The following is a 25,349-nucleotide window of genomic DNA, read 5'->3' on the forward strand; positions in this document are numbered from 1 at the left end:
TCCTTTTTATCCGAGAAGGGATGAATCCGGGAAGGAAAAAAACGGTCCGCCGCAAAGACTCACTGTTCTCAACCACCTGTGAGCGATCGGGGAATGTAATGAAGATTTGCGTCAATCTCATGCCTGCCCTGGCCCTCTCTCAGGACCCCCTGGACCCCGAAGAAGAGAGTCGAGACCACAGCCACAGATTCTCCCTCAAAGAGAAGACACGCATCCCGGCTTCCACTAACGGGGAACGTAAACCTGAGAAAGATAAAGCGAGTAATCGGCGAGGTGATATCAAGCGTACGGTTTTAACTTTCAATGGAGCCACAAGAGTCCATCTTAACCCCGTGTTTGTACTTCCCCCGATCATGGCTAAATCCAACAACACCATTTGGAGGCGCCCTGTTTACTACGACCATGCGAAGACTGTGGTGTCGGCTGCACCGCCTAACAAGGGTGGGGCCGCCCTATCCAGACACGGTGGGGCATCCCGCCACAGCGGGGTATCTAGCCTGGGTGGGGTCTCTTACCAGGGTGGCGTATATGACAGTGTATATATCAAGGGTTGGGTTTCTGATCAGGGTGAGGTATCTAGCCAGGGAAGGGTATGTAGCCAGGGAGTGGTATCCAACCAGAGTGGGGTACCTAGCCTAAGTGGGGCATCGAGTCAGGGTGGTTTATGTGACCAGGGTGGGGTATCTATTCAGGGTAGGTTATATGACCAGGGCGGTGTATATGACCAGAGTAGGGTATTTAATCAAGATATAATATCTTGCCCGAGTGGGGTATATGACCCGAGTGGGGTCTCTGACAAGGGAGTATCCAGCCAGTTTTGGGTGTGTAACCAGACCGGGGTATCTGACCAAAGTTGGGTATCTGACCACGGAGTATCCAGCCAGAGTGGGGTATCTAACCCGGGCGGGGTTACAGAGCAGAATGAGAGGCTAAAGGCCCGTGAATACACACCCTCCTCTACTGAGGGTCCACCAGACACCAGGCTCTGGACAGACAGAACTCTGTCATCTGAACGGGTAAGGAATCCATGCTTCCATATTAATCACTATTTTCAAGTTACCAAGTATACAATTTAGAAATGTACACTCTCTTATTTCACAGGCAGGATCAGAGTACACACGTTTCCTGCAAATAAATGTCTGGGTATTTTTTAGTTTATATCAGCGGAATGTTTTCAATGTTTCCAATCTCTCAAATGGTCTGTAATAAAATCTAACGTCTAACTGTACACGCTTATCAAAAGTAGCCATAAACGCGTACAATTGAGTGAACGAACAAAGCCACATGCCGTCTATTTCCCTTTATTGAAAAAAGACAAAGATACAAAAGGCCATCAGATATAAAAGGAGAAAACATGTCGGATAAACATACAGTTGTCGTGAGCCCTGTCCCCGACGACAGACCTCAGAGATGTCTGATCAAACGAGAACCTCGTTAACCCACAGTCCCCTTCTGCCTCCTCCTCCTCCTCCTCCTCACCCCCTCAGCGGTCCTCAGAGCTCCACCTACCAGACGTGTCCCTGGCCAGTCTGAGGCTGCTGCTGCACGGGGTGACCACCCGCGTGGGCCGTAGGTCCACCTCCAGGAGGGGGGGCGTCCATTGGTCCGAGTCCGGGTCTGTTGGGTCCAGCCGGCTCTCGTTGGACCGGACCGTGCTGCATCGTCTGAGAGGGAGCAGGTTCGACGAGGAGAGGCTGGGCAGTGCGGGGTAAGATGTTATGAAGATAGCGGTTATAGTCGCTAATGGATGGACGCTCCCTCGCGTTATCTCTCGGATCGATAACGTGATGTTATTACGCCGCTCGGATTGGGAAAGCGAAAGCTCATGAATGATTTATGTGGAGAGAGCCGGCATGTGAAGCAGGGTTCTTCAAGTGAAGACATGGAGGAACAGTTATTGTGAGTTCTGGAGGTGCTGTATGTGTTAAATCTTATTTGTTCTCAAGTCACTTTCTCCCTGTAGACTGTGATGACCTAAGTCTACAAACTCCCATCGAATTTCTAGACAAACTCTCATGGGAGTTTGTAGTCTGTGTTCCATGTGGGATCATCACAGTCATCAGACTCCCACGGGAGTTAGATTACTGTGATGAACACACATGGGATCACAGTCTACAGTCTACAAACTCCCATGGGAGTTTGTAGACTGTAGACTGTGACCCCATGTATGATGATCATTTGTGTCCATCACAGTCCACAAACTCCTAGTTTGTAGACTGAGGACCACACAGTTTGTAGACTGAGCTCTCATGTTTGAGACTCCCATGGGGATTTGTAGACTGTGAGGACCCCACATGGGTTCTCTAACCGGCTTCTAACACTTTGTGACCTTTGACAGGAAAGGACGAGTATTACTGCCGGAGGGAGACCGGGGCCAGGCGAGACTCCGGCCCCGGCTCCTGCCCCCCATCTGCCCGGGGAACGGACCCCCGGTCCTGCTGACCATGTCCACAGGGAACCCCCCCCTCCTCCCCTCTCGCACCCCCCACCCCCAACGGAGACCCCCCATGGGGCAGACACAAGAAGAAACAGCGCTTTTAAAGCAATATATTTTTTAATGTTTACAGTGGAGTATCCCAAATAAATATATGTATATATATATTTTTTATATATTGTCCTATATTCACCGCACTTGTCTCTCGCGGTGTGCAAAGGTAAATGATGGTATCTACATTCAAGTATTGAGCATTATTTGAATCATGTGATTCAGTGGATGTTTGATTAAATGTTTGATGGTAGAACTGAACCTTGTTTGGATATTCTTTCTTCAAAACCCCGCCCACAATGTGTAGATGATGTTAAGCTCACTGGAGATTTACGGACTACGGCGTGGATCTGAAGACGATGATGTTGGATGATAGTTTCCTACTTGCCCTACTACAATAATATTACATACAACGCTAAGAAATCAGCTTCATACTCAATTCAGATTTTTTGGTAAAAAATATAAACACAAACAATGATACACAAACCAACAGGCTAACAAATAACAATAGGTAACCACAGATGCAAACGCATAGTAAAAACCAACAAACTAATTCTTGACCTAACAAAGGCCGCTCCAGTGGTTGAACCCTGGAATGATATAAACACCCTTTAATAAAATATAGTTCTCACATCAATCCGGGAACTTTTCCCGGACTGTTTGATTCAACATGATGGATATTCATTGCTGCACAAACACAGTAAAATAATCCAGCAGTCCTAATGCTACAAAGAGGAAAGTTAACTGAACCTGGCAGTTAATGTTTCCCTATTCTGCTAACGGTTTGGAATGAACGATGTTGGCTAACGTTGCGTCCAGTGTCCACGGCCTGAGTAGGAACCAAAATAAAAAAGTTTGATTGTCGATTGATTTGAATCACGTTAACCGGAACCCCCACGTAATACCTTGGTTTAGTCTTGCACTCCAACACCACTGTTTCCTTTATGTATATAAATATAGTATGATTTGCATTGGTTTAAATCACATGCAGCATTTGCTTCTTTAAATGTAACTTTCATAAATATACGGACCCACCCTTGGTTTTTCACCACATTGCACGTTTTTTTTTTTTACATTCTTAGATAAAACCATAACCGTCCATGTAGCGTGGACAGTAAGGCTACACGTCACCACAGGGAATCGAACCCACGGTCTCTCACAACACCACGACCAGGCATCCCTCTGGCCCCCAACTAATCCACTTGACATTCTGGTACACACTGGCGACATACTAAACAGAGAAAAGGATAAACACACGGAGGTCAAACACTGGGGCCTTGACGGTACGTTTTGGGGGGAGTCTGGTATCCGTAGTTCAGGTTGAAAGGGGAAGAACCAGGCACCGTTACGACATGGTTCAAATGGTGGCCGCTGAGGTACAGCACCTCCAAGGTTTCCTACCAGCGAGAAGCTGTTAGGAAACCACTCAGATTCCTTTTAGCGTTCCCCCGTGACGCCGACCTCCAGAAAACAGCAGCTGTGGCAGTAGACCAACCCCTCCCCCGGCCCCTCAGAGTGTGGCGGTCCCGGGGGGTCTGGTTCCCTGCGTGCGTCCGCGGCTCACACCTTGCTGTCCTGCGCGGTGCAGCTGCCTACCATGAAGAGCGACGCTGGGTCCTTAGGGGAGGGTTGGCGGGGGCTCTTGACGGCTGCGTCCAGGTCCTCCCGGACTTGCTCCTCCACGCTGTCGCCGCTCCCGCCGACGCTGCCCGACCCGTCGCCGGCGTCCCGGCCCGCGGCGGCGGGGGGGTTCTCCCGGGCCTGCTCCTCTAGAAGAGGTCCGCTGGACTCCTGTATCGGCAGTCTACTGCAGGACTCGGGTCCTGGAGGGTTAGAGGAGACAGGGGGCGGGCTGATCGGCGGTACCGGAGCCCTGGGGGTCATCTCCATGCAGGGACCACCCGCCGTTCCCCCGCCGTTGCTTTGGTTCTTCCCAGAACCGCTGCTGCCGCCGGGCTCCGCGTCGGGAGTCGTTTTGGATTTCCTCCGCTTTGATTTGCTGTCGGCGGGCGCCGTGTCGGGGGCCGGGACCCCGCCGGGCTGAGGGGTTTTGGTCGGCGGGTCGTCGGGCTGGGTGACGGGCCGGGCCGGGGCCGAGGGGGGCTTGCTCAGGACGTCTGTGAGTCTGTCGTCGTCGCCCTGCTCCTTGGCGAAGTTCACAAACACCTACGAGGAGGGGACAGTGGAAGGTGACGCCTCAAACAACGACAGGTTTTTATAGACTTCACACAGTTCAGAATAGAATAGACTCTAACAGGGGCGGAATAACGTAGTGGCCGATGTTCTGAGTTTGAAGAGTCCATCTATAGCTGAAAGCATCCTGGAGCAAGAAGCCCTTAACCCCTTCCTGCTTCTTACTGACTTGTATCTGTAAGTCGCTGTGAATAAAGGTTATGTTCTGAACTAAAGTAAACTGTATTGATAGGACACCTTTACTTTCCCCAAATGGACCCTGACAATTACAATAAAGGTGCTCATTGTATCCAAACGGCTCCTGCTGGTTTTAATTGTATCTGTTCAGCGCATAGAGTGGATAAATACTCTGTATCGACAAACCCTTAAAAATGACCACCATCCATCCATCCATCAATCATTCAATCCATCAATCCATCAATCCATCAATCAATCTACCAATCAACCAATCAACCCCTCCGAGGGGCTGGGGGCGTGTCCCTACCTGGTCCAGGGTGGTCTGCGAGACGGAGAAGTCGGCCACGCCCAGCTCCTCGTAGTGGCTGGAGAGCACTTGGAAGAGGCGGGAGAGGCAGCAGGCGTGGGAGGGCAGCTGGTACTGCAGCACGTTGTGGTGCCGCTCCTTCAGCTCGATGGAGGGGAAGGCGCTGTGCAGGTACCCGTCCACCAGGCTCTGGTCCGGGGCCTGCTTGCCGTCCGCCAGCCGCAGCACCACGGTGTAGCCGTCCCCGAACCTGGAGCACGGGGACGGGAGGGAACACAGTGGGACGTGTTAGGGGAGGCTGTTTCGACAAAGGGTCTACAATGGGTTCTGTGAGTGTTCTAAGGACCGATGACCCTAACATTCAACAGCAAAAAATGTTAGGACTCCTAATCCTATCATTCAACCCCTAACATGCTAACAACTCCTATCCCTATCATTCAACCCCTAACATGCTAACATGCTAACCCTATCATTCAACCCCTAACATGCTAACAACTCCTATCCCTATCATTCAACCCCTAACATGCTAACATGCTAACCCTATCATTCAACCCCTAACATGCTAACAACTCCTATCCCTATCCCTATCTTTCAACACCTAAAATACTTGCAACCCCTAACGCTTACATTCAATTCCTAACCTTATCATTCAACCCCTAACCCTTACCTACTTACCAACTCCTAACCTTATCATTCAACCCCTAGCAGTCAACCCCTAACCCTTACCTACTTACCAACTCCTAACCTTATCATTCAACCCCTAGCATTCAACCCCTAACCCTGACTTACTTACCAACTCCTATCCCTATCATTCAACCCCTAACATGCTAACCCTATCATTCAACCCCTAAAACACTTACAACTCCTAACGCTTACATTAAACTCCTAACCTTATCATTCAACCCCTAGCATTCAACCCCTAACCCTTACCTACTTACCAACCCCGAACCCTAACATCGGGTGGTGCTCACTCACCTGTTCTTCAGGTGCTGGACGGACCCAAGGCACTGGAACCTTCCATTGACCATGATGGCCATTCTGGTGCAGAGAGCCTCACACTCCTCCATACTGAACACACACACACACACACACACACACGCGCGCGCGCACACGCAGGCACACACACACACACACACACACACACACACACACACACACACACACACACAGACACACACGCAAGATTCATCATTAACAGATATATCTGTGAGTCTGAGTGCAGTTCCATAATTATTTTGTGCTTCAATGCACCCATTATCATTATTAAATTCACATTACATTTTTATATCTGAAGATGATATCCCACAGCGCCCCCTACCTGTGGGAGGTGAGCACCACAGCCCGGCCCTCCTTGGTGACGCTCACGATGCAGTTCCACAGGAAGCGCTTGGCCTTGGGGTCCATGCCGGTGGTGGGCTCGTCCTGACCGCAACACACACTCAGACATAAGAGGAATGGATCGGTGCATGGGTGTGGCTCACGGACCAACGTTTAAATGGTGTAGGAGATGGAGAAGGAGGAGGAGAAGGAGGTTGAGAAGGGGATGGAGCAGGAGGAGAAGGAGGAGGTGGAGCAGGTGGTTGAAAAGCAGATGGAGAAGGAGGAGGAGAAGGAGGAGGAGATGGAGCAGGAGGAGGTTGTTCAAGAGGTTGAACAGGATGAGGAGAAGGAGGAGTTGAAAAAGGAGAAGGGGGAGGAGAAGGAGGTGGAGCAGAAAGTGGAGCAGGAGGAGGAGTAGGGGAGGAGCAGGAGGTGGAGTAGGGGGAGGAGCAGGGGGAGGAGTAGGGGGAGGAGCGGCTTCTCCTCACCAGGAAGATGACGGGCGGGGAGCCGATGAGGGAGATGGCGGTGGAGAGCTTCCTCTTGTTGCCCCCGCTGTAGCCCCCCGCCTCCCTCTCCGCGTACTGGCTCAGCCCCAGCTTCCTCACCCCCCACTGGGCCACCTGGGGAGCAGAGGGGGGGAGGTGGTCTGTCAGGACCCCTCAAAGACCAGACCGGACCAAAGCCTCAGGCTCACCTCACACTCAGTAACGATGAGCCTAGAAGGTCCTGACACACTTTTCTCAAGATTTCATGACATTCAAAAACACCAGAGATAGACTTATTTCTTACCCATTTAGTTTTAAAGATGTGATCTCTGTTGTACCATGAAGCCCAGTCACAATCATACACTTCTAAACGAATTAACCCTTTACTCTAACCTATGACATCACATAGGCCTTGAAACCTCCCTATTATGACCCGACACTGGTCTCAACCATAACTGTACTTCAGTTTGTCCTCCTTTGGCGTCACCTTGGCAACCGCATCCTCCGGTACCCCGCGCAGCCGGGCGTAGAACTCCAGGTGTTCCCGCCCGGTCAGCAGGTCGCTGATGGCGTCGAACTGGGGGCAGTAGCCCATGAGCTGGTGGACCCGCTCCATCTCCGTCAGGACACTAGGGGGAGCCGCACACAGCGCTCATATGATGCTGATGCCTCCTGTCGTGTTTAGTCATTACCGTAGAGTGCCCTTATTGTGTTAAGACATCGCACACGCCAGGTATCTTCACTTTTTGTTCTTGCAGAGTTGGTAAGTGTAATAAGGTTTTGTATTTTTTGTGGGTTAACTCACAACATAGCCTTCAATCGTCCATGATGTCTAAACCGTAATTGTAAGTCCTTTCGTTAATAGATTACGCTTGCTTACCTACTTTTATGAGTAATTGTATATACCGGTATTCCATAAAAAAAAAGAAAAAAAACACTGTTATTTTCCAATTTTGTGTCTCCTCCAAGTTCTTCCCAAATCAAAACGTCCTAAGACCTCCGTAGTTCCCGCTTTTACTTTGAAATACATCACATGACAGAACGCCTGTTCAGAGCCAGGAGGGGGCGGGGCCTCGTACCTGTGCTGGTGGAGGAAGGCCTCTCCGTGGGTGATGGACGTGTCTCCGGTCAGCATGCGAAACGTGGACGTCTTGCCTGCCCCGTTCACCCCCAGCAGGCCGAAACACTGACCGACAGAGAGGGAGCGCTCAGTTATTCATCCAACGTGACTGAGATGCATGTGACTGAGGAGGGTCAGGGCTTCTTGCTCGCCTGAAGTCAAACAGCCTAGCCCGATAAACTATGCTGCGTTCCATAGTGTTAACGGTTTGTCCATAGACAAATGCATATTCTCTACGAATGCATATTATTGCTGCAATATCTTTTTTGCTGTATTCTTCCCCTCCCAAGATCAATTCAACTTGAAGGCCTCTGACAAACTAAAATGTTGTCTCAGCTTCCAGGCGGTTCCTCCTCTCACCTCGCCTCGTGGGATCCCCAAACACAGCCGGTTCACGGCTGGAGGCCTGCCAACGCTGTACACCTGAGAACAACACACACATGTATCACCCCACAGCTCAGAACCTGTCAAGACCACATTCAAGACGGTGGCAACATTGGAAACGTTACACCTCGTAGTTGACATTGATATGCTAAGAAATCAATGTGTTTGCAACAGGAAATACAGTATAAGTAAAAACCGGGGCACAGTGTGTTTACCTGCGACAAAAGAAGAGTGTTCTTGCGTCCTAGTATCTAAAGAGCAGTGCTTTGGGAGATGCTGAGCCTCATTACACACACGCCCAGAAGGAGTGCATGTGTTTACCTGGTCGTCTGTGTGACAGCTCTCTACTTACCATCACGCAGACGACCAGACGGAGCTCGTGTGTGTACCTTGCTCAGGTCCGTCATGGTGAGGATGTCTCCCTGCGCTCGCCCGCTCTTCACCCTCTCTCTCTCCCTGGCCACGTCCTCGTCCTCGGCACCAATAGGGGGCATCTCAGGCTCCGCCCACTTCGGCCTAATTGGACGAAGACGAGGTTATGAGCACAGAATACTTGATACTGACAGAGGATACTGACATGAGCGACTAGCAATTTATTTCTACTTTAATCTATTTTTATCGCGAAGGAAATTGAGGACTGCATTTAACCATCACTAGCAGTGCAAGGAGCATTGGAACCAACACCAGGCTGCATATTAACCCAACATGGGTGTCTTTTCTGGTGTGGGAAGAAACTGGACACCCGGAGGAAAACCCTCATGAACATGGGGGAGAACAGACAACCGCCACACAGAAAGGTCTCCCACCCTGGGGTTCTGATACTGGTGTGCTTACCTGCAGCGGATGAAGAACTTGTACTGCAGCAGGATGGTGAAGAGGAAGAAGACCACGCCCTCGGCGGCCATGGCGAACAGGTTCTTCCCCACGAAGTCCCACTGCAGGGGGTCCAGCTTCTGCTTGGTCCCTGGGGGAAGGAAGGACACACAGCTTGTCTAGGGTGGTCCTGTGTGGCCTTTAGTGGACAAGGGTTCACCAAGTGTCCAACCCCCAACCCGCCTAAGTTCTAGTGACCCATACTTGATACATCGTCGATCACTTTGTTTACATTTACATTTTACATTTAGGGCATTTAGCAGACGCTTTTATCCAAAGCGACTCACAATAAGTACATTTGTCCCCTTGGACCTCAATATCTCTCAAACCCTGCCAGCTCTGCAGACGGCAGGGAGCCCAGACGTACCGAGCCTCTGGAAGGCATCGGCCATGGCCTGGTTCTTGGCCATGTCGATGAGGCCTCTGCCCAAGCAGAAGTGAGGGAAGATGAGGAACACCTTCTTCAGGATCCGGTTCACCTCGTTCAGATGCTGTCAAATTGGAGGAACAATGTTGGTTGTTATAACACAGGTCACAAGAAGTACCCCCACCTAAAACTCTTCTCCCTCTCTTCTGTTCTAGTTTTGCGCTACTAGCACTAATCCGTTTCAGGAAATCCCTACCCTACTTTTTCTACAAATTTGCCATTTCCCAAACTGTTCACCGTAGTATCAGTTTGGGTTAATTTGCACCTGAAATAAGAATCTTTACAAAACCTCTACACTGTACAACAACTTCTTAACAATTGCCAAATATATGACGAATCAATAAAAAGAAGAAGAAGAAGAAGAAGAAGAAGAAGAAGAAGAAGAAGAAGAAGAAGAAGAAGAAGCAGAAGAAGAATAAGAAAGGATAAGAGGAAGAAGAAAAAAGAAGAAGTAAGAGAAAAAGAAGAAGGAAAGCCTTAATCTCGACACTCAGACCCTCTGTCCCCGACTGCAGTCTGTCGTCACAGTTTAGTTAATTAATTCACTGAACAGACTAGCTCCTTCCCTCGGCCGCGTCCTACCTCGTCCACAAACAGCTCCAGGACGAAGGTGGCCACGCTGCCGTTGATGCCGATGAAGAGGTTGATGGAGGTGAGCACCACGTAGGCCGTGCTGGGCACCGAGAAGAGGAAGGACGCCGGGTACATCAGCGGGGTGATGGACCACCTGTGGGGAGGAGGGGAGATGGGGAGGAGACCGTGAGGTGAGCTCAGCGTCGCCGTGGTTACCGCGACTCATGGGGAATCATGGGGAGCCAACTATTTTCTCGGAGCTTCTCCAATTATTTTCTACAACAGATCCATGAAGATCAGAGGGAGGGCGGGGGTGGTTACCCGTAGAACAGCAGAAGCAGGATGAGGGCTGGCAGGTTGGTGTCAGAGACGTAGGCCTTCTGCTGGAAGGCCACGAAGATCAGCACCACCATTGTGGCCGGGACCGTGTAGTTCAACTGGAGAGGAGATAAAACCCAACAGGGGAGTTTGTGGGTCAGCAGCTCAAATTTCCTTTTTTGAGTGTCTGCTAAATTCATAAAACATTTCGATTATGTATAAAGGTGTGTATATTACTGCGCCTTTCTCCCCTGGTACATGAATGTGTTCTCTCTCAGTATAAAGTCAATGTGTGGCCGTATGTCCAAGGCCGTGTTAACCTTTGTAACCCCCGGTTACTGACCATGTCCCAGGCGTAGTTGGCCAGCCAGTACAGGATGGGCTTGACCCCGCTCACGAACTGCAGGTGCTTGGCCTTGCTGACCCGCTCCTCGATCAGGAAGAGCACGAAGCTGGCCGGCACGAAGGACAGCGCGTACATCACGCAGATGGACACCAGCACGTCCACCGAGGTCGTCATCCTGAGACACACACACATGGAGAGAGACGCACACATAGTTAATACACAGAGAGAGAGAGAGAGAGAGAGAGAGAGAGAGAGAGAGAGAGAGAGAGAGAGAGAGAGAGAGAGAGAGAGAGAGAGAGAGAGAGAGAGAGAGAGAGAGAGAGAGAGAGAGAGAGAGACAAACACATGGAGTTATTACACTGGGAGAGAGAGACACACATACACACACACACACACACACACACACACACACACACACACACACACACACACACACACACACACACACACACACACACACACACACACACAATGAGTACAAGTTAACAGCGTACATGGCCATCTCTGAGAGCTGCTCCTTGGTGAGGTTGAGGGGGTGGTTGTAGGCGGTGATGCCCGCCCTCCTTCTCTCTCCTCCAGGGGGCAGGCTGGCCCTCAGCAGCCCGTTGTTCATCACATTCACAAAGGACACCATGGCGTGCCAGCCCTTGTTGTTGTACCACACCTGGCCACCAGGGGGAGACAATGAGACGGTGAGATGTTTTAGGGGAGGATGGAGAACAACTGGTTAGTGTGTTCCCGCCAAAGTGAAAGACAACAGCCTGTAGTTCCTCTAGCAGCCTTTAGGGGGTTTGCGTGGTTTGATGCTGAAGGAAGGATCATTCTGAGTCAACAGGATGAAGTGTGTTCTCATTCTTATAGTTCAAAGCAAGTAAATTATCAATTCCCTTGGCATCTCAGTGGCTACCTCATATCCAGTTGGACTAAGGATTGAATATTTGTGAGTTTTAGCCACAGACTACTTCAAGACGGCCCTTTATGTCCTGCCTTCAATGGGCCAAATATGTATTTTATTTACCGTCTATGTTTTCCCGCAAAAGAATACAACATGAGTGGAGCTGGAAGCCTAGATTATTAGATTATTACCACTAAATAAACCCCAAAATCAGTACAACACCAAAAAAATTGCTATGACATGTGTTATACAAAATACAGAAACAAGGAAGGCAACCGAAGGCCCACACACCAAAAAAAACCGAGGGACTAACCTTGACGTTGTTCTGACTGTTGAGTGTTTGTAGGAAAACAGGGAGACGGTCCAGCAGGCGGTCAAGAGAGCTGTTCTGTAAAACACATCGGGCCAAAAGCTCTTTAACACAAGTTCGGTGCATCCTAAGTTGACAGAAGACCACCTGTGGAGTATGAGAGGCCTCCGTTCTGGCGGCCGATAAGAGGGACTCAGACCTGTTCCACCTGGTAGCGGGTCCTGATGGAGCTGGCCGACTCCTGGAGGTGGTCGGTCTGGGTGGGGGTCTGGGTGGAGCGGCCCCCTAGGGAGAAACCCCCGTACCTGCAGCACAACATCCCACGGACCGGGTCTCCCGTTACATTTACACTGAGGCCATTTGGCAGACGCTTCTATCCAAAGCGACTTACAATAAGTACATTTGTCAGAAGAAAGAGACACAACATTATTTATCTTTATCAGTACAGTAAGGATGTTCATAGAAACAATTGCCAAGCACTTACAATCGCTAGGTTGACCCATTCCCGTACACAACAAAGATAGCTAGGGTAAGATGCTACACAATGCTCGGTATTATTTTTTAGTGCCAGGACCTACGACATACAATAAGTGCATAGGGTTAGGGGTGTGGGGGGGGGAGGGGGGGGGGGGGGGGGGGGGAGGGGGGAGGCGATGCAAAGCCTGGGTGTTCTCTGAACATGACATCTGTCCACCCATTTCGCAGGTGCTTCTAAACAAGGCAGTGAATGCATGAAACAAAGAGGGCAGATCTTTCGTCTGTGGATTTAGAGAAACAACTCACCTGAATTCATTCACCCACTTCTTGGTCTTCAGACTGTCGATGACATAAAACAGAGAGTGGTCAGAGAGTGACATGGTGAGTGTTGTACTCCACTGAACCTGCAGTATATCACAGTGGCGAGCAGTGACCTTTGACCTTTGACCCATTCACATAAAGATGGAAGCCAAGCAACACAACTGTAGTCATTGTCGTTAAAAAGATAAAATGAGTTTTAACAGAAATATTGTTTTTTAATTTATAACATTTGAAATGTGTTTCCAGATTCTGTCGTATTACAAATCGCCTGGGCGGTATATCAGAAAATTAATCAAAAGCACACAGCCTTGGTCAGGTACCTCTTCTTGAGGATCTGCGGGTAGGTCTTGACCAGGTAGTCTGAGATGTTGTGGCTGGTCAGGTTCTGTAGGGTGTCCCCTGTGAACCTCTTCATCTAAAAAGGCGGAGAGAAGAGCATGTATTCATCTCAGACACGGCAGACACTTTCACTCACAAACCCACGCGCACAAAACACACACAATTCCAGGACAGTTCCTAGCCTCTAACGTTAATCATTAAGACGCATGCACGCCGTCCAAGTCTTTAAAAAACATTACCTGTGTTGGCGGCAGACCTCCGGCCCCTAGGGGGCAGTCTGGCAGCATGCGGCGGACATCCTCCGTGCTGCACTGGCACCGCGGGCTGGGCTCCCGGCGGCTCCAGTTCCCCTGGTGGAACATCTCCCAGGTGGAGTAGGGCACCAGCGGACGCCTGAACACGCCGCTCTGATCCGCCCCGCAGTCCGGTACCCTGCGAGCCAACCGCATGCTGAGTGAGCTCCCTACCCAGCCACCCTCCAACACACACTCTCTCCCAGACCGGACGGTCTGGGAGAGAGTGTGTGTGTAGGGGGGTGGCTGGTTGAAGCCACCAGACCGATTGGACCCTGCGACTGTGTGAGGCTGCACACATGTTTGGTGTGCGTTGAGTCGTCAGTGTGCAACAGTTTAAAGCAGCCATCCCCACATGCATTCGTGAGAGATGTCCTGCAATGGCGACATTAGAGCACCAGGTCGTATATCATTGTCTGCAAACCGTGCGATAAACTGTCTTTCAACACCACCACACTGCGTCCAGGTCTGGAAGAGCCCAGTCAAATGGGAAATGGGAAATGCACTGCATTTATACAGTGCTTTTCTATCCAGCTGCCACTCAAAGCGCTTTATAATATTGCCTAACATTCACCCATTCATGCACACATTCACCCATTCACACACCGACGGCGGTGTCAATCATGCAAGGCGACAGCCAGCTCATTGGGGGCAGTGAGGGGGAGGCGTCTTGCTCAGGGAGACCTCGACACTCAGCTCGGAGGAGCCGGGGATCGAACAAGCAACCTTCTGGTTACCAGCTACTTCCTGTAGCCAGGTGCCGCCCCATAATAAAAGCCAACTAGGTGGGAGGGAGTGCAGCAGGCATATTGCTACACGGTCCTAGTAAGAATCCAATCCAGAGCAGAAGGCATGGGAAGAGCAGCGACGAAAAGGAGTCTCACGAGCTGTTCTCCTCCATCTCCAGACACTTGGTGCCGAAGCCGGGCTGGTCCAGCAGGGCTTCCAGAAGGCTCTCGATGGCCGGGTCGCCGGGGGCATCGTTGCTAACAAACAAAAAGAGAGAACAGTGAAGAGGGGGTGGGAGGGAGAGATGAGCACAGGCTAACAGGAAGGCGGGTGAAGCTCAACGGGAAGGTTGGACGTTTCCTTCCTCCTCTTTGGTGATCATAGTTTCTCTGTACTTCCTGTAGCTGCCTCATGTATTCCCAGAAACCTGGTCGTTCAGCACTTACATTTCTGCACTCGCCCCGATATTGATTTGATGCTTTCGCTGTTCTCAGCCTCTCCTGTAAGTCACTTTGAATAAAAGTGTCAGCTCGATGCATCTAAAAGGTCAATATTAGAGGTGAATAGATGTAGATGTGAGCTCTATGTTGTAAACATGGTATTTATGGTTTTCACGGTAAAGAGAGCAGTGACGGACTTCATCCTGCTGTCCGCTGTCTGACCTGTCTGTCTGTCTGTCTCCCTCTTGCTGTCTCACTGACTCCCTCCATGGTTTCTGTCTGACTCTCCCCTGCTGTCTCACTGACTCCCTCCATGCTTTCTGTCTGACTCCACCCTGTCTGTCTATCTATCTGACCACCTGCTGTCTGTCTGTCTGTCTGTCTGTCTTTCTCCCCCCTGCTGTCTCTCTGACTCCCTCCTGCTGTCTATCTATCTGACCACCTGATGTCTGTCTGTCTGTCTGTCTGTGTGTCTGTCTCCCCCCTGCTGTCTCACTGACTCCATCCTGCTGTCTGTCTGTCTGTCTCCCCCCTGCTGTCTCAGGTGAGGACCTCTCCCAGAGAGGGTCTGTGTTAGTCTGGCTCACCTGAAGAAGGTGTACTGCTCCCCGTACATCCAGGGCTGGAGCTTGAGGGACGGGTACTTCCCGAAGGGGGGCACCACCAGGCTGAAGAGGAGGGCGACCAGGACGAAGACGGCCGGCAGCACGATCTGCAGACGGAATCAGGGGGTTTACAAACCCTACACACACCTGGTCGCCATTCACAATCTGAGAGGTTACAAACTCCTAGATGCAAAAATACCCAAAACCAGGATATGTGATAGTTTCCACCTCTCATTCATTCATCCATCCATCCATCCATCCATCCATTCATCCATCCATCCATCCATCCATCCATCCATCCATCCATCCATTCATCCATTCATTCATTCATTCATTCATTCATTCCTTCATTCACTCATTAATCGTGCTGTGGTTCTGTAGCTTACCATTTCAGTATTAGTTATTAAAGTATAGTAACAGTATTGGATTGATAATCCAAAAACTAGGATCAGTGATTGTTTCCACCACTCATTCATTCATTCCTTCATCCTTTCATCCATCCATCCATCCATCCACTCATCCATTCATCCATTCACTCGTCCATCGTGCTGAGGCTCCCCCGGTCCCCACCTGGGCCAGGAAGCCCCTGCGGCTGCGGCGGGCGTAGAGCCAGCGTTTGAGGAACAGGGCGCGGAGCTGCTGCCAGGTCAGCCACCAGCCGGTCAGGGGGGCCCCGCCCTGGCTGTCCCCGCTCAGGGGGTCCGTCTCCTGGGGGTCTGCGGGAGGACGACGCCCCCCGGGGAGGAGGCACGGTGGAGGAAGGAGACATTGGTCATGTGATCTGATATGAGGCAGTAGCTAAGGGCCGCAATAGAGGTAGGTTAGGGATGGAGTGCTGGTGAAGAAGGTTTTCTAAATACTTTATTATTTAGAATTCTTACGTAAATTGACTTCAAACAATATACCATACAGTATCAAGCTCTTACTGTATTTCTAATAATAGTTATTGGAAAAACAGTAAGATGCAGTCTGCAGGAAATGAGCAAAATACAACGGCAATGACCGAGTTTCACCAGGAGGGGGCGGAGGGCTTTCCCTGTGTTTAGAATTACAGTGTTTGGTAGCACTTCACGAGGGAGGCTTTGGTAAACTAATCTCTAGGAAGGAACAAAGGGGGAGGGACGGGTGAGGGATGGGGGAGGGAGGGAGGGAGGGAGGGAGGGAGAGAAAGGGGTAGAGGTAGAGGTAGGGACACTCCGGTTGTGGTAGCAGGAGGTGACGCCATAAAGCTACCTTGCTTACGAAGCCTTTTCCTTCCTTGTAGCAGCAAGGAGCAAGGAAACACAGTCAGACACATGAACAACCCCATCTGCACCCTCAGTGGAGGGGGGGGGGGACACTTGGTCATACAGCACTTACATTTTTGTAGTTGCTCCAATAAGAAAAGTATGATTTTATTGTTCGCAGCCTCATTTTGAATAAAAGAGTATGGATGTCAATGTTAATAACTAAATGTTAGTGTACTTGAACCAGAAATAGATGTATGTGAGCATGTTTATTTGTGACATGGTATTATTAGGCATGATTGGGCACTGTTACAATGTGTGTGTGTGTGTGTGTGTGTGTGTGTGTGTGTGTGTGTGTGTGTGTGTGTGTGTGTGTGTGTGTGTGTGTGTGTGTGAGTGAGTGAGTGAGTGAGTGAGTGAGTGAGTGAGTGAGTGAGTGAGTGAGTGAGTGAGTGAGTGAGTGAGTGAGTGAGGTGAGAGAGAGAGAGAGAGAGAGAGAGAGAGAGAGAGAGAGAGAGAGAGAGAGAGAGAGAGAGAGAGAGAGAGAGAGAGAGAGAGAGAGAGAGAGAGAGAGTGTGTGTCCTCTGTGTCCTGTGTCTCTGTGTCTCGGTGCAGCAGGTGTACCGGTCTCTGGTTCTTCGGGCGTGTCCCCCAGGGGTCTCTGGAGCCTCTGCCCAGCTGGGAGCTGCTCTGTCTGGGGAGAGACGGCCTCGGCCTCGGGCTCAGCATCCACCCCCGTCTCCTCGGCAACGCGCAGGAAGATCTGACACAGGAGCGCACAGATCAATACACTAACGACGCGTTTACGATCGCATCATCGTGTCAGGTTGCAGACACGACGCGATAATATGAAACATGAAGAAAATAACATTACAGTTAACGGTATCAACAAGCACCTTTTCCCATCAACCATTTTAGGATTTTTTGGGGTTTTGTCTGAATGTTCATAGGTCATAAGTCTTAAGTCATAGGTCATTGGTCATAGGTCATAGGTCATGGCTTAGCCACTCAAAATCAACTCATTAAACTGGATTAATGTACCCATTTCCATAGTGGATTGATGAGTACACTTTTTAAATATATTATATTACATCAACTTGTATATCATCAACATGGGATCGATGAAGAGTACAGAGTACTGAAAGAGTACAGCATAGCGTGGCACCATTCGCTGCAGTACTACTCACAGGCCACAGAGGGCGCTGCACACCACCAAGAAATGATTAGGACTTTGCGGAATCATTCCAACACGCAACACAACAAGTTGTACTCCAGCGATTAGGCTGTATATAAAGCCCTCTACCACGGACACATGCACACGCTCACCCACATTCAAACAAACTCTGCGGCACGCTATGCGAGTAGTCAGAGGTAGCCTCAGGGTAATGCCATTAACTCTGGTTGTTTTAATACATGGCAACCGCTCCAAAAATAACTAGACTCCCTTTAAGACCTGGGGGGTCAAGGTCATTCTGCAGGCCTGGAAGGAAGGAACCTGATTTCTGGTGTAATGTACACACAACACACTTATGCAAGACTTTCTGCAAACATGTATATGCACGGGCGCACGCATGCGCACACACACATGCACACATATAAACACACGTGCACACACACACACACACTCCCCCGTGCACACACGCATGCATGCACCCGTGCGCGCGCACACACACACACACACACACACACACACACACACACACACACACACACACACACACACACACACACACACACACACACACACACACACACACACACACACACACAAACAAAAAAACACACACACACTTCCTCCTTTTCTCACTACAGCAAATCACAAAACCATCTAGTTCCCATCCCAGTCGGTCCCGCCCCGTGTGCGCCCTCTGACCTCCTCCAGGGTGCTGTCCGACAGCCCGTAGCTGGCCAGGCCCAGCTCCCCCAGCTTGAGCTCCAGCTCGGCCAGGAAGGCGGCCAGAGCCCCGTCCTGGGCGGCCGTCTGGGGCAGGTTCAGCACCGCCTCCCCGCCCGACTCCTCCACCAGCCGGGCCCCGGGGACATGTCGCTGCGCCAGGGCCAGCAGGGCCGCCAGGTCTGAGGGGGTGAGGGGGTGAGGGGGTGAGGGGGTGAGAGGGTGAGGGGGTGAGAGGGTGAAGGGGTGAGAGAGAGAGAGAGAGAGGACGCAGAGACATTGACTGTCTTAGAAGTGTTACTTGGAAAGCATTTACATATTTCTATTTATATGTTTATATGAATTTTCTAGCCCAGGGCCAGTGAAAGCACTTTGGCAATTATTGCCTCGCGTTCACCCATTCATACACCCAGATTCACCCATGCATACACATATTCATTCACCCGTTCATCCACACAGTCATTCACACACACACACACACACACACACACACACACACACACACACACCCATCCACACACACATCTTCCACCGGGCATTCACACATTCATCGCCCGAGGGCGTTGTCCACCATGCAGGTGAACAGCAACAGGTGAGGGAGCAGTGAGGGCGAGGTGCCTTGCTCAGGGACACCTCGGCCCTCAGCCAGGAGGATCCGGTTGCCAGACCCAGCTCCCCTCAGCCCACTCTGAGAACCGGCCCCAGCCGAGGGGGGGGGGGGGGGGGGGGGGGGGGGGCCTCACCTGATCCGCTGTCGTCGCTTCCCAGGCCGGTGTCGTCGCTCAGGGAGGAGTCGCTGTCCTGGGGGGCACACACACACACGCACACACACACAGACACAGACACACACACACACACACACACACACACACACACACACACACACACACACACACACACACACACACACACACACACACAGGGTCAGAACCACAAGGGCAGCATTTACTCCTGTAACAATGAGAATGTAGGGGGGCAGGAGGTCACTTGGGGGTCACTGGGTCGCTGAGGGGTCATGGGAAGTGTAACCTTTTGTGTCGGGAAGAATGGAAGTGGATGTTTGTCATGAAACACCATCGCAGACAGTAAAACAAAGTGGAAAGCTGGGAGAAATACTTGTTGATGCTTGAAATATGCACGTTCAGTCACCCATTAACACACAGTGACTGGACCACGTTCATTCACTCATTCATACACACATAAACACAAAGACACACACACACACACACATAAACACACAGACCCACACAACATCATACACACATAAACACACACACACACACACACACACATTCATACACACATAAACACACAGACACACACAACATCATACACACATAAACACACACACACACACACATTCATACACACATAAACACACACACACATTCATACACACATAAACACACAGACACACACAACATCATACACACACACACACACACACATTCATACACACATAAACACACAGACACACACAACATCTTACACACACACACACACACACACATTCATGCACACATAAACACACACAACATCACACACACACACTGACCGATGGGGGGGGGGGGGGGGGCGTACCTTGGAGTGGGGGGGCAGCACCCGGCTGCTGCGGGTGCTGCAGGCGGTCTTGATGCTGGAGCTGGAGCGGGTGCTGGCGCTGACCGGGGTGCAGGTCCCGGTGTCGGCCGGGCCGGGCCTCCGCACCACCGTCAGGTAGTAGCCCGTCCCCAGGCGCGCCTTCAGGAACAGCGGGGAGCCGCAGCAGCACAGACGGCCCTGGGAGATGATGGCGATGCGGTCGCCCAGCAGGTCGGCCTCGTCCATGTAGTGGGTGGACAGGATGATGGTCCGGTCTGGTGGGGGGGGGAGGGGGGGAGGGAGGGAGGGAGGGGGAGAGGAGGGAGAGAGAGAGAGAGAGAGAGAGAGAGAGAGAGAGAGAGAGAGAGAGGGAGAGGGAGAGAGAGAGAGAGAGAGAGAGAGAGAGAGAGAGAGAGAGACAGAGAGACAGAGAGACAGAGAGACAGAGAGAGAGAGAGAGAGAGAGAGAGAGAGAGAGACAGAGAGACAGAGAGAGAGAGAGAGAGAGAGAGAGAGAGAGAGAGACAGAGACAGAGACAGAGACAGAGAGAGAGAGAGAGGTGGAGAGAGAATGCATGAATGAGCGAATGAACAAATGAATGCATAAATGAGTGAACGAATGAAGAGATAAGGTAAGAAAGAGAGACATTGACAGTGACACTGTCTCAGAAGAGACTGCAGTGTGTGTGTGCTTGCACGTTTGCAGGTGCATGTGTGTATGTGTGTACATCTGTATCTCAGTGCAGCTGGAGTACTGGTCTCTGGTTCTCAGACGTGAGGAGGCAGGGACGGCCCGCTGTCAGAGTTCATTAACACCGGCTGACACCTGACCTAATACCTGACCCAGGTGTCAACTCACAGAAGGCCTTGATGCATAACAAATCTAAAACAAATCGACCAATCAGAGGCAGGCTCAGCAGGCCGGACCTTTGCGGTACTTGAGCAGCAGGTCCCAGATGCCCCGGCGGGAGTAGGGGTCCACGCCGGCCGTGGGCTCGTCCAGGACCACCACCTTGGAGTTCCCCACGAACGCTATGGCAACCGACAGCTTCCTCTGCATCCCGCCTGATGGAGGCGCGGGCGAGAGAGAGAGAGAGAGTGAGAGTGAGAGTGAGAGAGAGAGAAGGGGATCAAATTAAAATTGAAATAAATGACATTTACGCATAAATTGTAGGGCATTTAGCAGACACTCTTATCAAAAGCGACTTACAATAACTACACTTGTCTGCATAGAAGTAGTACTACATAGAAGTGCTGACAGGTACTGTAGCTCACTGATAATGGCGTTTACAGCATGCACGCACACACGCACGCACGAATGAGGGCACGCACACGCACACACACACGCAGATACAAACACACACAGGCAGACACAAACGCAGACACAAACGCAGACACACACACACACACACACACACACACACACACACACACACACACACACACACACACACACACACACACACGTGCACGGTACCGGAGAGGTTCTTGGTCTGCTCGTGGCGTTTGTGCAGCAGGTCCACGTCCTCCAGCAGGGTGTCCATCTCCCCCCTCACCTCCTCCTCAGAGAGCCCCTTCAGACGCCCGTAGAACCACACATGCTCCTCCACCGTCAGACTGGAGGGGGGGGGGGGGGGGGGGAGGGAGAGAGGGAGGGGAGAGAGGGAGAGAGGGAGAGAGAGAGAGAGAGAGAGAGAGAGAGAGAGAGAGAGAGAGAGAGAGAGAGAGAGAGACAGACAGACAGACAGACAGACAGACAGACAGACAGACAGACAGACAGACAGACAGACAGACAGACAGACAGACAGACAGACAGACAGACAGACAGACAGACAGACAGACAGACAGACAGACAGACAGACAGACAGACAGACAGACAGACAGACAGACAGACAGACAGACAGACAGACAGAGAGAGAGAGAGAGAGAGGAAGGGAGAGGGACAGAGAGAGAGAGAAAAAATACAATGAAGCACAAAACTTATCGTTGAAACTGACTATGATGACTACAGTGCAGAAAACAGATAATAAACCCATTGATCACAGGACAATGTAACGACCACAGTGATTGGCTGCAGCATATGGGAGGCCCTACGTGTCAAACAGGACGTTGTGCTGCGGGCAGACTCCCAGCGTCCGGCGAATGAAGTCCATGTCCGTGCGGATGTCGCTCCCCTTTATATACACCGTCCCAGAGGTGGGCGGGAACAGGCCTGTCAGGATGGACCTGCACCAATGGGAGAGATGGAGGAACAGACTGAACCAATAGGAAGTGAGGAGGAACATAATCATCAGAATGGACTTGAATATGAAAAATGAGGAGGAAAGCTATGTCATGTGTTAAGGAGCAGGTAGGGGCAGGTAGGGATGCTTACAGCTAGGCTACAGACATGGGGGTCAAACCCACAACCTTTAAACCAGGAGTCAAGCACCTCAACCGCTAGAATATCCTGCATTTCAACGAAAGGCTGGTATATTTCTGCTTTCCTCTAACAAAGCCTTCATGTACTGTTTCGTTTCCTGCGTTCTGCTGTGGTGTTTTTGTTTGTCGAGGTATAACAATAGGAAACCAGACACAATGTTTGTTTGAAGGTGAAGTTCCTTCACTGTTGTTCCAGCAGTGGTTATCAGGAAGGTGAAACCATGAACACACTCCAAACACACTCTGTAATCTAAACTGTGCAGGCTTATGATTAAAAGTTTAGTACATTTACATTTCCTGGAAACATTTGTAGCAAATATGTAATCTCAGGTAAAAAACAACATGCTTGTCAGAGAGTATCAGGATTATAGGAGGAATATGACTCCCGGAGGTAGAGCGGGAAGACTTGTAACCGGAAGGTTGCTAATTTGATCCCTGGCTCATCCTAGAGTGTCGAGGTGTCCGTGAGTAAGGCACCTCTGACCTCACCCTAACTGCTCCCGACAAGCTGGCTGTCGCCCTGCATGGTTGACAACGCCGTCGGCGTGTGAATGTGTGACGAATGGGTGAAAGTTTCAATGTTTTAAAGCGCTTTTGAGTGGCCACTGGTTAGAAGAGCACTGTATAAATTCAGTCAATTGACCATTTGTAGGATGTGACATTATAATACTGAGAACCTTGTCATCTGACCGTAACCAACACCTGTCTCTGACGACACTGAGTGCCTCGTCCCTCCCTTCCTTACATGGTGGTGGTCTTCCCCGCCCCGTTGTGGCCCAGGAAGGAGGTGATCTGTCCCTCGTAGAAATTGAGGTTGAGGTGGTTGACGGCCAGCTTGGCGCCCTTCTGGTAGATCTTCACCAGGTTGTGGATGGACACGCCCAGCACCAGGTCGGTGGGCTCCGGTTCGATGCGGTCTGGTTTGAGAGGGGAAAGGCGACGAGGTTTGTGTGGAGGTGGATCATGGTATAGCAGCACCCTGGTGAACCAGACTAGCTCCTATGAACTGACGAACATTGTTTAACACTGTACCACAAAAAAATGAACTAACCAACTAGTTCAATGTTTAACCAATTTAACAAGCAACAAACTAGCTGACTAACAAAACAACTACCTAACCAACTAGCTAAGCAACAAACCGAATGGCAACATCGAATCGACAAACTAACAAACTAACCGACCAACTGATTTAGCTAGCTTTCAAACAAGCTAACTAGCTAACTCACCTAGAACTTGTTCGGTGGGAGCTGGGGGGATGGGCATGCCCACTTCCAGGGGTACCCCTCCCCAGTAGTTCCACTGGAAGATGAAGTTCCACGGCTTGGGGACACCATACTGACCTGAACGCATCACACAGAAAACACAAACAAACTGTTGACCCAAATCAAACATCCACAACAGCACCCCCTGTGGTCAAACAGAGACTAGCACTACTTTAGCTGGGTTAAGAAATGTAACCAATCAGACTGTTCATTAACTATCTACAGTTAATCTTAGAGAATAAATATCAGTTTTAGATAAATGAAAGGTCAGACGATGTGGTGTGAAGTCATACCGGGGAACACAGCCTCGATGTACCATGTGGCTACGGCGTAAATAACGGCGTCCACGTACAGCATGACGATGGCGGTGGTGAAGTTGTAGGTGTCTCCCTCGCTGGGACTGGAGTGGAGGTTGTACCACTGGATGCCCTCGCCCTGCTCCTCGTACTGGGAGAAGTACTCACACCCGAAGCCGAAGGCCACGGGGGACAGGAAGCTCTGAAGGGACATTGGAAATTAGCGTGTTTGCTTATTAGAACATTGTTAGCACACTCCCCTTTTAATGCTAGTACTAGTACTGTACTATTGCTATTTGTAAATCACATTTCATCCAACCAAATGCAACACAATGTGCTGTACATTAATACAATATAATATAAAATAAATGTAAAATGAAAAAATCTATCTATCAATTGAAAAAATAAATAAAGTACCGTATATTGAAATAAAATAAATGTACACAGTGTATTAATAATAACCTTATATTGAATATAAATTGAATGTATATTAAAGCCATGTCTAGCCAAAAGAACCAAATATAGTGAATAGCAATAGCGACAGTTATAGTACATAGCACGCAAAGAGTTATTAGCACTAGCAATAGCACTAGCTTCCGCTACCACTAGCTCCCCCTAGCACTAGCGCTACCACTAGCACTAGCGCTCCCACTAGCTTCAACTACCAGTAGATTCCACTAGCACTAGCGCTACCACTAGCTCCCCCTAGCACTAGCGCCAGCAGCGGTCGGGGGGACTCACGGCCAGGACCCGGTGGCTGGTCTTGAGGTGGTCCCTCCAGGCCACACAGAGCACGTAGGGCAGGTAGAGGCTGAAGTAGAGCAGCCCGCCGCACGCCGCCGCCAGGTTGGCCCGCGAGAAGAAGGTGCTGATCAGGAAGCACTGCATGATGGTCGCCGTGGCGAACGCCGTCAGGAAGAAGAAGACCACCGAGGGGTCGCTGTACGGCAGGATGTCCCCCCACTGGAGGGGGGAGAGGGAGGAGGGGGGAGAGGGAGGAGGGGGAGGAGGAGAGGAGGGGGGAGGGGGAGGAGGAGGAGGGGGAGGAGAGGGAGGGATGAAAACAGACAGGAAGGTTAGGGAGGAGAGGAGGAAAGGGGAGAGGAGGAGGAGGAGGAGGAAAGGGGGAGAGAAGAACAAGGAGTGGCGAGAGGAGGGAGGAGGGAGGAAACAGAAAGGAAGGTGAGAGGAAGAGGAGGGAGGATGAAGGAGGAGAAAGGAGAACGTAAGTAGATTACTATGGAGTGCA

General features: G+C 50.7%; 2 protein-coding genes across 2 annotated transcripts in view; one reads left to right on the plus strand and one right to left on the minus strand.

The window, feature by feature from the left end:
- Positions 1-353: 353 nt before the first annotated feature.
- Positions 354-3,974, plus strand: LOC130393516 (uncharacterized). Its single transcript, XM_056604188.1, has 5 exons — positions 354-488; positions 693-1,016; positions 1,488-1,708; positions 2,339-2,512; positions 3,953-3,974. The coding sequence occupies exons 1-5, from the start codon at positions 354-356 to the stop codon at positions 3,972-3,974; spliced, it is 876 nt and encodes a 291-aa protein (XP_056460163.1).
- The window catches only part of abca7 (ATP-binding cassette, sub-family A (ABC1), member 7), a 35,788-nt gene continuing 12,986 nt past the window's right edge, over positions 2,548-25,349 (minus strand). Inside the window, exons 15-48 of the mRNA XM_056603430.1 lie at positions 24,842-25,063; positions 24,098-24,302; positions 23,769-23,882; positions 23,288-23,459; positions 22,216-22,347; positions 21,599-21,738; positions 21,049-21,186; positions 20,122-20,396; positions 19,284-19,341; positions 18,520-18,722; positions 17,271-17,409; positions 15,991-16,136; positions 15,403-15,527; positions 14,531-14,632; positions 13,593-13,785; positions 13,335-13,429; positions 13,000-13,032; positions 12,416-12,521; positions 12,220-12,294; positions 11,506-11,675; positions 11,009-11,186; positions 10,669-10,784; positions 10,357-10,501; positions 9,715-9,838; positions 9,309-9,438; positions 8,864-8,990; positions 8,451-8,513; positions 8,050-8,156; positions 7,458-7,599; positions 6,971-7,105; positions 6,481-6,584; positions 6,138-6,230; positions 5,163-5,412; positions 2,548-4,651 (exon numbers count right to left, since the gene is read on the minus strand). Of these exons, the coding sequence (XP_056459405.1) occupies positions 4,046-4,651; positions 5,163-5,412; positions 6,138-6,230; positions 6,481-6,584; positions 6,971-7,105; positions 7,458-7,599; positions 8,050-8,156; positions 8,451-8,513; positions 8,864-8,990; positions 9,309-9,438; positions 9,715-9,838; positions 10,357-10,501; positions 10,669-10,784; positions 11,009-11,186; positions 11,506-11,675; positions 12,220-12,294; positions 12,416-12,521; positions 13,000-13,032; positions 13,335-13,429; positions 13,593-13,785; positions 14,531-14,632; positions 15,403-15,527; positions 15,991-16,136; positions 17,271-17,409; positions 18,520-18,722; positions 19,284-19,341; positions 20,122-20,396; positions 21,049-21,186; positions 21,599-21,738; positions 22,216-22,347; positions 23,288-23,459; positions 23,769-23,882; positions 24,098-24,302; positions 24,842-25,063 (5,163 nt within the window). The 3' untranslated portion in view covers positions 2,548-4,045. The remainder of the gene's footprint in view (positions 4,652-5,162; positions 5,413-6,137; positions 6,231-6,480; positions 6,585-6,970; positions 7,106-7,457; positions 7,600-8,049; positions 8,157-8,450; positions 8,514-8,863; positions 8,991-9,308; positions 9,439-9,714; positions 9,839-10,356; positions 10,502-10,668; positions 10,785-11,008; positions 11,187-11,505; positions 11,676-12,219; positions 12,295-12,415; positions 12,522-12,999; positions 13,033-13,334; positions 13,430-13,592; positions 13,786-14,530; positions 14,633-15,402; positions 15,528-15,990; positions 16,137-17,270; positions 17,410-18,519; positions 18,723-19,283; positions 19,342-20,121; positions 20,397-21,048; positions 21,187-21,598; positions 21,739-22,215; positions 22,348-23,287; positions 23,460-23,768; positions 23,883-24,097; positions 24,303-24,841; positions 25,064-25,349) is intronic.

This window comes from Gadus chalcogrammus, chromosome 12 (genome assembly GCF_026213295.1).
Source record: "Gadus chalcogrammus isolate NIFS_2021 chromosome 12, NIFS_Gcha_1.0, whole genome shotgun sequence".
Lineage (NCBI taxonomy): Eukaryota > Metazoa > Chordata > Actinopteri > Gadiformes > Gadidae > Gadus > Gadus chalcogrammus.